The 15,714-nt window shown below is 41.0% G+C and overlaps 1 protein-coding gene across 1 annotated transcript in view; it reads left to right on the top strand.

Annotated features, from left to right (window-relative positions):
* Positions 1-15,714, top strand: part of MCM8 (minichromosome maintenance 8) — a 235,267-nt gene that overhangs the window by 100,008 nt on the left and 119,545 nt on the right. Inside the window, exon 6 of the mRNA XM_090018864.1 lies at positions 5,099-5,359. Coding sequence (XP_089874990.1) covers positions 5,099-5,359 — 261 coding nt within the window. The remainder of the gene's footprint in view (positions 1-5,098; positions 5,360-15,714) is intronic.

Below are 15,714 nucleotides of genomic sequence, written 5' to 3'. Positions count from 1 at the left end.
GATCACAATATCATCAACATATATGAGAAGAAGTGTAATGATGTTTGACTTCTGGTAAATGAAGAGCGAGTGGTCCAGGGAGCATCTTCTAAAACCATAGCCTTGAATTTGCATGGAGAAACTTTCAAACCAAGAGCGAGACGCTTGTTTCAACCCATATAGAGATTTTCTTAGTTTGCACACCCAGGCAGTAGGATCCTTCTCAGCATATCCAGGAGGTTGTTCCATATATACTTCCTCCTTTAAAACCCTATGCAAGAATGCATTTTTAATATCCATTGGCAAAGCTTCCATCCTCGGTCTACTGCTAACGATATGATAACACGAATTATGCCCATTTTGACTACCGGACTAAATGTTTCATTGTAATCTTCACCATATTGTTGCGTGAATCCCCGAGCAACAAGCCACACCTTATATCTGTCAATACTTCCTTCAGGCTTATATTTTGTTTTATAAACCCATTTTGAGCCAACTACATTCTTTCCTTCTGGTCGAGGTACTATTTCCCAGGTTTGACACTCATGAAGAGCTTCTATTTCTTGATTCATAGCCTTAATCCAATGACGAGATTGAAGAGCTTCATTAAAACAAGTGGGTTCATTCTGCTTTGTGAGCTGAGACATAAACAACTGAAAATCAAGGGAAAAGGTCTCATAACTTACCCATCGCTGAATAGGATGTCTGATGCGTGACGACCTTTGAGCCGGATCACTAGGGGTGACTTCCACATCCCTCGTCTCTGTATTCTTGTCCCTTCTACTGTAAATCTGTCCAGAGAAGCATTCAACTGGAGGTGGCTCAACTGAAGATGGATCAACATGCATTTGTGAGTCACTCGACTCTCTACTCAAGTCAAAAGAAGGACAAGCCTCCTGACATGTCTCTCCTTTATTGACAAAAAGGTTCGCACTCATCCATGGATCATATACCTCTATTTCTCGACATGGCAACTGTTCGGAGTCATTGAAAATTCTGCTCATCAAAAACAACGTTCGTGGAGGTCCTAATACATTTCGTAGTAGAATCATAGCATTGATAGCCTTTGTATTCATTCGCATACCCAACAAATTTGCACTTAGCGGCCTTGTCTTGAAACTTATTTCGCAAAGATGAATCAATATGCACATAACATACACAGCCAAAGACACGCATCTCATCATAAGAGGGATGCTGCCCAAATAATGTATAATAAGGAGATTTCTGATCCAGAAGAGCCATAGGGAGACGATTTATGACATGAACAGATGTGTGAAAAGCTTCTGTCCAGAGACTAATGGGCACCTTGTTGTCATGTAGCATACTAATTGCACTTTCAACAATATGTCAGTGTTTCCTCTCCGCGACCCCATTTTGTTGAGGGGTATGAGGGCAAGAAACCTGTCGACTTATTCCTTTATCCCGAATAAAAGCAATAAACTCGTTCGATGAATACTCTCCTCCACCATCACATTATAAATGCACAATATCACAGGAAAACTTTGTTTTGACCATCAAATGGAATTCTCGGAATATTTGGAAACCTTCATGCTTATGTTTCAAAAAATATATCCAAGTATAGCGGGAATAAGAGTCAATAAATATAATGTAGTAATGACTGCCAGAGAGAGAAGGAATAGGGCCGGGTCCCCAAACATCAGAACAAATAATCTCAAATGGCTTTGAAGCTCTTTTATTAATAATATGAAAAGGAAGAACATGACTTTTGCAGAGTTCACAAGATGAACATTTTTTATTCTCTAAAGGGGAACATAAACTAGACTTCAGAAGAAGACCATCAGATACAAGATTTTCAATGAAACTTCGACTATAATGTCCCAAGCGACTGTGCCAGATATCTGGCTTATTACAATGAGATGAATCAAAAACTTCAAATGGACTAGAAGACAAAGACTCTGAAGGCGAAGATACTGAAGAAAGCTTGGACGACTCTAACTGGAAAATTGGAACTAAGGGAATCTCCTTGAAGACGTACATGTTTCCTCGTCGCTCCCCTTCAGAACGTCTCATTCGTTCTTAGATCCTTAACATAAACAGAGGAGAGAGTAAATTCGACTGAAGAATTCATATCGTCAACAAGTTTAGCCACAAAGACAATGTTCTTTTTAATATTAGGAGCAAGAAGGACATTTGACAAGTGAAGTGAGGACTTTGACATAGGAATATGTGCACTACTGATATGACTAATGGAGTGAGAAGTTCCATCTCCCGTGACTATACTACATTTTTCAAGATAAGGCAATAAGTGAGATAACTTACCCGCATTACCCGTGACATGAGTGGCAGCACCAGAGTCAACATACCATTCTCCTTGTTCATTTTGCTTGATCGACATCTGTGACAACGCAGATAGTAAAAGTTGTTGCACATCTACAGATGGCGCTTTCGTGTCCACAGTGGTGGCTGACTTGTTTTCAATTTTGTTTATTTTGCCTCTGTTTCGCAGATTAAACCAACAATCAGCTTTCACATGTCCTCTTTTGTTACATAAGAAGCAAGTGGGCACTCTTCTCTGATTCCTTGCATTAAAGGCACCCAAAATATTAGGTGTAGGCAAGATACCACGTCCTCCCTGCCCAAAACCTCCTCGGCCTCTGCCTCCTTGATTTCCTCCATTCCCTCGTCTGAAACCTACAGAAGTGTCCATGACCAAAATTGAGTGAGAACGAGCTGATTCATTTCCTTCCGCCCTTTGTTTCATAATCATCTCATGCTGGAGAAGTTTCGCCTGAAGATCGTCAAAGCTGGGCAAGTGGGGAAGACATGACAAAGCTGTGGTAAACATGTCAAAATCAGGGCCCAATCCATTAAGAAGTTGTTGTACTTTATCTTTATCTGAAATAGCGCTTCCAATTATAGCTAATTGGTCAGTAATACTCTTTATGCGACCTATGTATTCCATAACTGTCATTGAGCCTTTCTTAAAACTCTAAAACTCATTTTTCAAGTACATAACTCGAGCTTCAGATATCTGAGAGTATGTTTGAGAAAGCTTACTCCATAATTTTGCTGCAGGGCAATCATCTGAAAGAGTGACCAACACTTCTTGAGAGAGTGTTGACGTAATATAAGCAATCAAGGATTGATCCCGCTTCCTCCAAGCTGTAAATTCTGGATTTTTAACATATTTGGTAATTGTGTCACCCTTCTCATTTTTGGTTTCCTGCAAAATGAGTTGTGATGGCACAGAAACAGAACCATCCAGATGTTCATCGAGATCCTGACTCCGTATGAACGGAAGTATTTGTCTCTTGCATGTTAAGAAATTAGAATGGGTGAGTTTTTCTGTAACGAGTTAGTTTTAAAAGGTAGCAGAAGGACCGGAAGAAGTCGAGTAGGAATCCATATCAACGAATAAGAAGACGAGACAAGAGCTTCAATAGAACACGTACTTGCACAGTCAATGCCTTGAAGTCTGCTTGAGCCTGAGCTTTGATACCATATCAGATTTGATGAAAGGTCTTTACCGAGCTGCAAGCTGCACAACAACAAAAGAAGAAGAAGAGGGAGAGACATAGAGAGAAAGATGCAGAAAGGCTGGGGCAGCTAAGCACTCCCACCGAGCCCTAATCGTCACATATATAAAGAAATTTACTATGGGTTTATATTACATAAATGCCATTAATGAAAATGAAAAAACACATGCACATTAACAACATTGTCATGCATATGGATCTGGATCCAGATCCATACACATGCTCTATTTTAACAACCTCAAGTCCTAGAAAGTATCTCAATCTACCTAGATACTTTATCTCAAAACACTCTGCAATCATGTTCTTATCGTCTCCAACAATAACCATGTCATCAACATATAGCAAAAGTGTGCATTGCCCTCTTTTTGATGAGGTCACAAACAAGGCTAGATCGAAAAACTCTGGTTGAAGCCCAATCTTTTAACTCCCGAGCTAAATTTGTCAAACCAAGCTCGAGGAGCTTGCTTCAAGCCATACAGATCCCTTCTCAATTTGCATACCATACCTTCACCATCAGAGATCCCTTGAGGCAACTGCATATTCTTCCAAGTCTCCATTTAGCATTGCATTTTTGACATCAAGCTGCCACAAATCCCATCTGGACTGATGCAACTGTAATAAGTGTCATGATGGTTGCCATATTTTTATTTATAATAGCCATGGGCTGTACAACAACCCATAAATGTGTATATGTGCATTTGCTGTGTTGGTGTGTGGGTGATGGGTGACTGCATGCTGCACAGTTACATTTGCCTTCAAGTCTAAGTTGGTTTTGCTTCGTTCTTTTCTATTTTTAATTATCCTACAATTTGTTATTGAACTATGAAAATACATGTTGTAGGGTTAGCAGATGCATTTTTTTCCATATTTGAAAAGTGGAATACATTAGGAGTGTCAGTTGTATCATGTTACTGATAGAGTGCCTATAAGGTAAGTTGATATTGTTGACTTGGAAATTGACCTAACTCTAGGTGAAGCAACAGAATAACATGGGCATCTTCTTATGGAGATCCACACCAATAAGACTCACTGTAAGGGAATCCATGTTAGTTATACCTTTACATATTTGAACTATTGGATATGCTCTATTTCATATATTTGAATTATTTCATTTGAAATCACTAAATTCAAATTTGGTAGGAGGTGGGCAACTCATGCCACAATTGCTCTTCAAAAGTTATGGACATCTGTGAATGTTAAAGGTTTCTCCTTTGTTGGCAACAGGTTTTAGTGTCATGGGTGCATAATTTCATGTCAGCTTATCACTGTCAGTGTTTTCTAAATTAAAATTCAATTTCCTGATTTTATCTTCTGTCTATATTATTCTTCTCATAATATTATCCTTTTTTTTTCTTGGATCTGTAAGAAGCATTTTGTCAACAATATTTTTGATGGTATGTTCTTGATGTAAATCTTTCTATCCTCTTAATCTTTCTTTTTTCAAAATTTCCTCTCTATGCAGTTATGTTGCTTTGTAGCTTCTTTCTTCTTTCTGCCTGAGGTCCTCTTTTTGGTCGCTAATTACTGAAATATCTTTAGCTTCATATCTCTGTACTAAAAGCCACTTGCATCTTAGAATATAGATGATACCCTTTACATGATCAAAGTAGTCATAATTTCAGGTAAATCAAAAAGCAAGAATCAGGGTTTGTATTATTTGTATCTAGAAGCCATTTCAGTAAGGAACTCCAAAAACACATCAACAGCAGGTTTACAAATTACAAATGCTGACTCAAAGGATGCAAAACTTCATGATTTGTACAAATTTTCTCCTAGGGATCTGGAATTCATTGCGAAGTTCTCACAAGAGCATGGATCAGATACTTTCCGTCAGATACTTCAGTCTATATGCCCATCCATCTATGGACATGAATTTGTCAAAGGTAAAAAGGCTTGTGAGAACCTCAAACTGTAGCTACATTAGTTCATGGTGACCTGTCATCTGTCATATTCTTGTATGCTTCATTTTTGACTGCTCATCACCAATCATCATGTCATTCTACGATACAGATGGTTTTACTGTCTTCATCTATTTTTGTTATATAACAAATAAAAATGCTATTGAAGTCCTTGATTTGATATAATATCATTTTAGATCATGTTGTTCATGTGTTTGACAATGATATCTTATGTATGCTTGTTAGTTTGTCGTTCTAATCATCTACAGGGGTTTGTCCATGTTTTAAGGTTTGTTAATGTGTAGATATCTTTGCCAGTTGTATATGTATTAAACTTGAAAGTTCAATGTTGTTAATCATCTGCTCATCTGCTTTTCTCCAACTTTTTTTCTCTCCTTCCCTGTTTTCTTCTGTATCCATTCGAAGTTGTTATGGTATCAGTGTTCTAGGACACAGCTTGGAGAAGCAGCTGAACAACTGGACTGATTGACGTTGGAGCTAAGATTATTTGTCATTAATTGAACAACATTATAAAGATGTCCATTTATAAGAATTGTCAATGTGTGTGTCATTTTTGTTGAGCATATTCTTTTGCCATTTTATGTTATGTGTCTCTCTTATATTAATAAATGTATTAGAGGTGCTTATGTTATAAGGGAAATTTACCATTGTTATTGTGGCTGCATGTTTCTCCGTTATTTGGCATGTATTAGGATTATTTTCATAATTAGGTCATACTCTTACTACATAAGGGTGCCTTACTATTGGACTTTGTTTTCATGTATTCAGTAGAAAAGTTCTAGCTATGATCATAGCCAGGTATCGTATATTGGATTTTCTGGTTGAACTCTTGATCATACTATATGGGTTTCTTGAAGTTAACTTATTTCTTATATGTTGCTTGAGTGGTATAGTGATTGGAGAGAAGCTACTGCCTAGCATGCCACACTTGCTTTTCATGCTTGAATTGGTGGGGTCCTAGTTTACAATTTACCTACCTTATTATTGTTTGCAGCAGTAGAAGAGAAGAGAAGAGAAGAGAAGATAAAGTGAGGCAATAGAGAAGAATAATATTTAATAAGGTTTCATTAGCTAAAAGAAAACCAAAGAGATACAACATATAAGGGATCGACTAACCCAATACCACTAAAGGACACAAATCTTTGCCTTGTCCCCTTTTCTATGCTATACAAATACTCCTAAGAATAAACATATTTACATAAAGGGGTTAGCACAATGACACATACAACATTCATACTCAAGCTTGAGATGATGTGAACACAATTATTCCAATCTTGGAGAGGAATGCATGGAAAGCTTTAAAAGGCAAACTCTTGTGAAACAATATGAAATTTGATGAGCCGACCCGACATATGCCATAGAGATGACACGTTCTTGATTGATTCTTCAAGTGAAGCGATAATCAAATTTAATATGCTTGGTCCTTTCATGAAATTCATGATTCTTGACTATCTGAATTGCACTTTGATTATTACAATGAGGCGGAGTCCCTTTATCGACTTTAACCCTCATATCTTCAACTAACCATCTTAGCCATATGACTTTGGCAGTAACCTGGGCCACATCCCTATACTTAGCCTCTGCACTGGAAAGAGCAACTCTTTATTGCTTTTTGCTCTTCTATGATATCAAAGAACCCCCAAGAAAGATACATAAACCCGTAGTGGAATGACAATCTTGAAAGACTCCTCCAAAGTTCGCATCACAATAGACCTTCAACTCAAGTTCTGCTGATGGGGAGAAGAATAATGCATAGTTCATAGTGCACCTTATATATCTGATAATCTGCATCACTGCTGCAAGATGTGCAGATCGAACACTCATAAATTGACTCACCACATGGACTGCAAAGGTGATGTTAGGTCTTGATATGGTCAAGCAGATCAAGCTCCCAACCAATTGACAATACATGGTGGGATCCTCAATTTGCAATTTTCCTCCATGGGAGTATCTACATGCTTTTTATCTTCACCCAATCTAGTGTTACTGATCAGATCAACTGTATACTTATGCCGGGTAAATAAGCATCCTCTTTTAGAATAGGCTACCTCCAGCCCCAAAAAGTATTTCAGCCTTTCCAATTCTTTCATTTCAAAACATTCTGCAGTTTAACCTTAATCTTCTTAATCAAATCATCCTAATCTTCATCAATAATCATATCATCTATATATAACAAGAACAAACATTGCCCTTTATTAGATGATGTCAGAAATAAAGCAGGATCATGGTAACTTTGTCTGAACCCCATGTCTCTAATTGCAGAATTGAACTAATGGAACCATGTATGAGGTACTTGCTTCAAACCATATATTGCCCTCATCAGTCTATAGACTGTGCATCACTATCCACCACACCTTGTGGTAGTTCCATGGATACCTCTTCCTTCAAATCTCTACTTAGAAAGGCATTTTTAACATCCAGATGCCATAAGTTCCATTTTTTAATTGATGCCACTACAAGAAGAGTTCTGATAATAGTCGTGTTGAAGCACCAGAGCAAAACTTTCTGCAAAATTTATCCCATATTGTTGACTGTACCACTTGGCGACAAGACAAGTTTTATATCTTTTATCTGTTGCATCTGCTCTTGTCATAATCTTATATACCCATTTGCATCCAACACCATTCTTCTCACTAGGCAGCTTGACCAACTCCCATGCCTTCATCCTCTCCAATGAACAAAGCTTTTCACTCGTAGCTTGTTACCATTCAGGATGCATGGCAACTTCAACATTAGATTTGGGTTCATGATATGAACAAATGAAGGCTAAAAAGACTTGGTGAGTAGCAGAGAATGAATCGTATGGAACAAAGCGAATAGGAGGAATTGAAGGACGAGAACTCCTACGTACCTGAGAGAAAAGAGGATCCACTGCTTGTGTATTTGGATTGGCTTGAGGAGTACTGGGACTAGGCTCAGAAAGACCGTCCTCTATATGATTAAACTTCTCAACAAAAGACTGACTGGGCACTCCAAGGGGTCTCCTACTGTAAGAACTCCAAGAAAAAAAGCTTGGATTTGGGTTGGATCCGGACCCGGACCCGACCCGGACCCAAATGGGGGCACTGCCTCCCTCGCACTTTCTAAAGACAGCGAGAAAGGGGGTGTAACGACCCCAACTCTTCCCCTCGAAAATGCGGATTTTTTTTTCTAGATGTGAAAATATTCCTAGAGACCTGGGGTCTTTACAGTTCCACTCACCGCTGGATAACCACACACCACAATAGAGCTTACACTTATCTTCCACACCAAAACAAACCATTATTCATTTATTTAAATACTAATAAATATGTCTAGAGACACATGCATAAATGAATTTTTCAGAGTGCAATAACGATTAAATGAACAAAAAGGAAAACAAAAGCAGAGCCATGATGTCCCTCTAAGATTTATCCAGCAAGTGCGTGACACCTGTCACTTGCCCAGACACCAGTCGCTTCACTGAGTTTCTGCTCCTGTGAAAAACCATAAAAAGAAGGGATCAGAAATCCGAAGGATAATGTGTACACATCCCTCTAATAAAAATAAATGAGCATAAAGAACACAAGTACAATTTTATGCAATTCTCCTTAAGAAAAAGCAATTATTACATCTATTCAATCTAACTTAAGCATTCATGCTACATCTTTTAAGTATGCAAAAACTTTAATCAATAACAGGTATTCACTTTGGGTAAGCAGGGTATTCCACGTATATTAAAGAGTAACCATCACCCATCCAGCAACATATATCAGGGAAGAGAAACAGACCATGCCTGATCTAATGCATAGCAAAATTATGCATGATATATGTGAAATGTATGAACACCTTATTTTCTATCATTTAAGTTCATGTTTCCATATGCATGCCCTATTAAATGCATACAATTTAAGTTCCTCTTTTTAATTCCATCGCCCGCGGATACACCAAACGGGTAAAATCCCCGAGGTCAAGTTAGGTTTCTAGGGTAGCTTAGCACACAATTTGTATTTTATTACTGGGTTCCAACTTAGCCCTCGATCGAATCACCTTCGGAACATTAGACCTCCACATCTAATGTCGGGGACACAAGGGACACCCCACGCCCACAAGTCCACTTCCTTGGTGTAACGCCCCAAAATTTCGAATCTTATAATTTCCTTGAAATAGTGGGAAGATTCCTTTTCTTTACAGAGTTTATTTCTAAAAATCAGCGGAAACGATTTCTTTTAAAGAAAAGGTCAGGTTTGACAACCTTGGGCACGTTAGCGAGAAAACAAAGATTTACCATAGACGATCTGCAATAATACTTAGGAAATCATTTCTTCTATTTAAAGAGAGTATCAAGTTTGTACAAAATTTGGGTTTCCTCAAGGGAAAACCGTATCAAAACCCAAAATGTCCAGGCGAAGAACTACGAGCAGAAACAGTGGATCCTTAAATCATCTCGCAGTCGCGCCATCGCCTGATGCACCTAATCGTCACCTGTACCCATGAAATGGGTTAGTTTTGCGAAAAACTAGCAGGAGAGTACAAAGACAGAAAGAACTAAATTAGGCATAAAAAATTTATGCAGCAGGTAGTAACGAGCAAACTAAGCAAATAGACTGGAGGAATAAGCTAAGTACAACAAACTGAAAAGGGTGTGCATGCTCAATTTAGTTATTACTTGATAACCGACCATGCGAGTACATACATGGCACATGAGTCGAAACAGTCGAGTCCAAGCCGAGTGTTCATTATGTCAAGTATTTTAATATACCTCGGTTGTCTGACTGAATCCTATTCCTATGGAGACGACCGATGGTCGAGAGAGTAAGTCCCCAAGGCCTGATAGGGATGCATCCAACTTCTGCAGAAGTGTTAGGCTAACTTATGTAGCCCCTATCCCTCCCCCTAACCTCCGATGACTGGGGAAAAACGGGTCTTTTGCCCTTTTTGAAAGCCATAAATGAACTGTCTATCGGAGTTGGTACCCTTCGTCCTCTCTCTTGACGAAGCAAGGTTGAATTGAGTGCGACGGGGTTTCTTAGCCGTTGCCTCATTCTTCATGCTCTGGTCCATTAGACCGAAACGGGCATCTTGCCTATGAAGGCGATCCCACTTTTATATGTGTTTTCAACAACCTGCACTAAGCATTAATCGAGGTCATAAGACTCTCTCATCCAATCGTCGTAGTACTAACATGTCTCGCATGTTCAAGAAGTACACTTACGAGGAAAGGGATACAGGTCCTTAATAGGAGCCTCGGGAGTGTGTTTCGCAAAGATATAATGTTTTTTTAAAAAAAAACTATTTTAACATTTCAAATCTTTCGAAACGACACACAACTTGCCAACATATGGCATGTGATTTTCTCGAATCTGACATCCGATGACGCAGTGTCTGGGTGCTATGTAAGTCACGTCACTGGTTTTGGTAAATGGGCTTCACACATGAACTCATCACCCAACAACTTGATCTTGCCCCAGATCAAGGGTTCTCCCAAAACGTATTGGGTAAAAAGAGGAAAAGATATTCCTTCCGAATACGCTGAGTCAAAGGCAACGAAAAAACGGAAGACAATAATGCGAAAAAAAGAAATGCCTGGGCGCGAAGCGCGACGACAAACAGGAACTACGAAAACAAGGGACAAGGATCGCGAAACCGCGTCCTTGAATTAAAAGACAGTAAGTAGTAAATACGAAAGCAAAAGCCTGGGTGTAAAGCGCGACGACAACAGAAACAGGAAGTGCGAAAGCAAAGGACAAGGACCGCGAAACCGCGTCCTTGAATTAAAAGACAATAAGCAGTAAATACGAAAGTAAAAGCCTGGGCGCAAAGCGCGACGACAAACTGAAAAAAAAGAATGCGAAGGCAAAGGACAAGGATCGCGAAACCGCGTCCTTGATTTAAACGTGTACTTATATACGTATAAGTATATAAATATATCATTAATCCTTTCGATCGTTAATTATTTAAGCTTGATTTAATTATTTAAGTCCTTGTGCAACTTCTCCTACCTTGGGGTATTGCGAGAATGGAGTCGTCTACGAACGTAGGTGATTGTCGGTTAGTTCGCGGGGCGCGAACGGGTTCCGTTGCGTAAACTGCAAAAATACGTAGTTTAGCATGCATAAAATAAATAGATAGGGAGAAAGCTTAGTTTCTCCGCAATCCACTGCAGGGGTCATTGGTCCCTACAGTTGCGAATGAAAACAGGGTAGGGTCCAATGACCCATACCGTTAAAAGAGATGGGTGCAGAGGCCAAATGGCCCTTGTCGAGTTTTGCTCGACAAGAAAATGGGACAGGGGCCCCTGTCGGACTAGAGAGGGGCAGGGGCCATTGGCCCCTGTCGAGCCTCTGCTCGACATGAAAGAGAGATAGGGGCCAGAGGGCCCTGTCGGTCAAGGGAGGGGCAGGGGTGTTTACCTGGGCTGCCGAGGAGAAAGGAGGTCGTCGGGGAGGGGCTCGTCGACGAGTGGATGCCGTGAAGGGGAGTGAGGGAACGAGGGGGAGAAGGAGTCGGGGAGAGAGAGAGGGCAGAGACAGATGGATGGGAGAGAGAGTCGGGGTTGGGGGAGGCTCGTAAGCCCTCCCCTTTCACCCTTTTTAAAGGGAGGGGCGCACACAGGGCCCGCCCCTTGTGTCGCCGGAGACCCCTCCCCCCTTCCGTGAGCTGCCAGTCCCCTCGAGAACCCTTTTCGAGGGGCTGTGCACGAGTTGGATCCGGGTCGGGTCTAGATTCGACCCGGATCCGAAACTTTTAAATTTTTTTTTTTACTGGTTTTTACACTTGGTACCATAACCTCACAGCTGTGACTAACACACCACTTCTGGGTAAAGTGGCGGATTCTCCCTAAAACCGTGGCCAGGAGAAGGAACCTCAGTATCGGGTTCAGGGAACCAAATTTAAGCACACGGAGTTTTTGTATCCTCACAGTCTCCCCAAGACTGGACTTCTAAGATCTCCATTCTCCAGATGGAAGATCCCAGAACATAAGTTACAGTATTCTTATTAAAGTCAATTATTTAAGTGTGCAACACCATATGCAAAGGTAAAGTGAAAACCCACATCCTCCTTTGCGGGAACCCTTACGGGACTCCAACCCGTGAGTACAACGGGAACAGTGTAGTAGTGTGCCCTACCAACTTGTGTGGTTTGAGTTATGCTATTAAACATATAAGAAAAACAACCAAGTCCACAGCTCTACAGGCCGTGATGATCCATTAGGCCATCAATGGATCACAACAAAAGCAAAAGTAGTGTTTTATTTATAACACTAGGCCAAAGTGTCAAAAGCATGCAACCATAAACCCAATTATAAGCATGTCATTTTTACATTCTCACTACGTGTACTACCTCCATCACATATAGGTATCCACCAATACATATCTCATGCGAGTATGTGCACGCGAATAAACCCCGCAATTTCGCATACTTATGTTAAATGAGACATCAATAGTCTTGTAGAAGCATGACTATACAGTTTACATGTATACTCATAACTTTGCTCATTTCCATCAAAATGTGCATCTATTAAAACTCACACTCCTCCTGTCAAACCGAACAATATATCACTGAAGGAGGGAGGCAGGAATTATATATATTATTTTTTTTCTTTTTGTTTTAATAAACACATCCAGCCCAGCCGACCTTGTCGGCTGGGTCTGACAGCATATGCACAAGCTTGGTCTGGGCCTGTGTATGCTGTCAAGACCTAAACAGCATAGAGAAAATCCCCTTTATGAAATTCTGTATTTATTTTATTTATTATATATATATATATATTATATTTTTTTTAATTTTTTGCATCCGACAACCCCTATCATATGCCCACGCACACGACCCATCCAAGTAAGAAAACCACAGTCAATGACACTCTGTTTCCTACACCCCTGTGTCTACCAGGATATTTACCAGCCATTGGTCATTCAGCAATTGATTTAACTACATGCCACAACCCATTTTCAATGAATGACATTTCTTTAATGTCTCACAACTCTTCTACAATAAGCAGTCAAACCCATGCAGGTATTTCCTTATGTAGCAACTAGTTTGCCACAACTATCCCATTTTAAAAGAAAACCATAGGGTCTGATTTTATCCCAACCCTGAACACTAGACAGGTAAATCTTGCTTCCACGTAATGGACCTCTCACATGCCCTTTTACAAGTAAAACAGAAGCGTTCAGTGTTCCTACTTACAGGGATTTAACATAACATATAGTATTTTAACTAGATTGGTGGAATGAAAATATACATGTTACATGGTCCAAATCTAGCAGATCAAAAAATAGATCGATTTAATCTTCCAGACCCAGCGAACAAAATAAGAGTGAGCAATTTCATACCAAATCAGGTTTTCAGTTTACACGCATAATAATCTTAAGTCATTATTATCCATCTCCTCACCGACAGCCGTTGAAACAAAGCATATAACTACATCCTACTTGAAACAACCGACTATGCAAGACCAAAACACAGATCAAGTAATCCATATTACGCATACAAGTCAGCCAACTTAGATCATTACAATATATATATAACTACGTAGGATGATAAAATAACACACCCCTTTTTAGAATTGGCAGTACAAAACTACGAATCACAATCTTAAACTAAATGAACTGGTCTATTAAAAGAAAGCTAAATGTAGCCGAACCAACAAGGATTTTGGCGACTGTAGATTTCAGCAATCATACGCCGAATCATCAATCACACACTGTCCAGCACGCTCCAATGGAGTGGGGCAGAGGATAAGAGAATTGGGATTAAAAAAAAAATCAATACATGTAAAAACCCCTCTTTACGATAACCCGTAACCCCACCAAGCCAAGGTTTTGCACAACCTTAGACCACTCAACAACACAATCGACCCTACTCCATTGGGTTTAATAAACCGCCAAATCCCTTTTTTTTTTCAGGGTTTCCATCCAAAGAAAAAGAGCACAAAATCGAACCGAGGTTCGATTGCTCATTCATTTCCACGAGAGGGGACTCGTACCTCTTACGGTGGTTTTCCGGTGGCCGGAGACGAACGTCGCAGAGGGGTGTAGACTGGTGATGCTCCTCCCAACTGCCGTGAAAGGAGATGCTCGAGGGGCCTTTGACACCTGCTGATGGCCGGAGATTCGCCGGTGATGGGGCTCCTTCCTTCGGTGTGCGCACACCGAGAGAGAGAGAGAGAGAGAGAGAGAGAGAGAGAGAGAGAGAGAGAGAGAGAGAGAGAGAGAGAGAGAGAGAGAGAGAGAGAGAGAGAGAGAGAGATGAACTTCGGCTACGCTTTTGAAGAGGAAGGCCCGGCTACCCATTTGGGACCCCCTTTTGAAGAGGAAGGCCCGGCAAAATCGGAGCCCCCTTCCCTCCAGCGGCTACGCTTCAAGCCTCCCTCCCTTTCCTTCCTGCGATTTCGGTTAGGGTTCTCTCTCAGAACCCTAACCCCCCTTTCTTATTTTGTTTCAGATTTATCGGGCAACCCTTATCGGGTTGCCCCTTTCTCTTATAAGCCCTGTTACACAGGGCTCGGCTCGGGTTCAGACCCGAGACCCGTAAGCCGACCCCAACGATATGGATCCACAAGTTGGATCCAAATGGATCCTCGGATTAACCTTATAATAAAATTTTTATTTTATTATTTTTATTTCCTTGTGGTTGATATTATTTATACCTGATTGCCCCTTTATGGGTCCTAGATCCGAAATATGGATCTGGGCCCAATTAACATTTTTTTTGAAATATTTTGTAATATAAACAAAATTTATTAGCAAAACTTTTCGGTTTTTACAGGGGGGGTTTCAAATATGAAACCTCTTTCCCTCTTTTGCACTATCGTTCTCTTCTCCCCCCGACTCTCTCTCTCTCGTCGGTGATGCCTCCGTACCCGACCTCGCATCTGTCGAGTAGTGGCCACCGACGACCCCCTCCTTCCGGCAAGCTCTGTTCCGACGAGCTCCTCCTTTCGACAGCCTTCGATGCCGCCACCTGCGACCCCCCTCCGACGTCGACAACCACCAGGTACGCCCCTCTCTCCCCCTCTTTCGTTCGCCACTCTCTCTCTCTCCTCTCTACTTCTCCCGTCTCTTCTCTCCCTCACCTCTCTGTGTGGCCACGGGAGGGGTCAAACCCCCCTCCCTGTGCCCCCTTTTAGCAGGGGAGGGGCATGACCCCTCCCTGCTCTCTGCTACGGCAGGGGAGGGGCCGAGCCCCTCCTCCTTGCTTCCGGTTCCTCTAAGAAACCGACAGGGGCCTTGGCCCCTGTCTCGTTTCCCTGTTTATCATGCCGACTGGGGGCCTTTGGCCCCTGCCTCCGCTTCCAAGAGCCGCAGGGGGGCTGTTGGCCCCTGTGCCTCTTTCCTTTTGTTAATTTCCTTGGCAGG

This window comes from Nuphar pumila, chromosome 10 (assembly GCF_984573655.1).
Source record: "Nuphar pumila chromosome 10, dmNupPumi1.hap1.1, whole genome shotgun sequence".
Classification (NCBI taxonomy): domain Eukaryota; kingdom Viridiplantae; phylum Streptophyta; class Magnoliopsida; order Nymphaeales; family Nymphaeaceae; genus Nuphar; species Nuphar pumila.
This window is presented reverse-complemented; position numbering and strand designations above follow the sequence as displayed.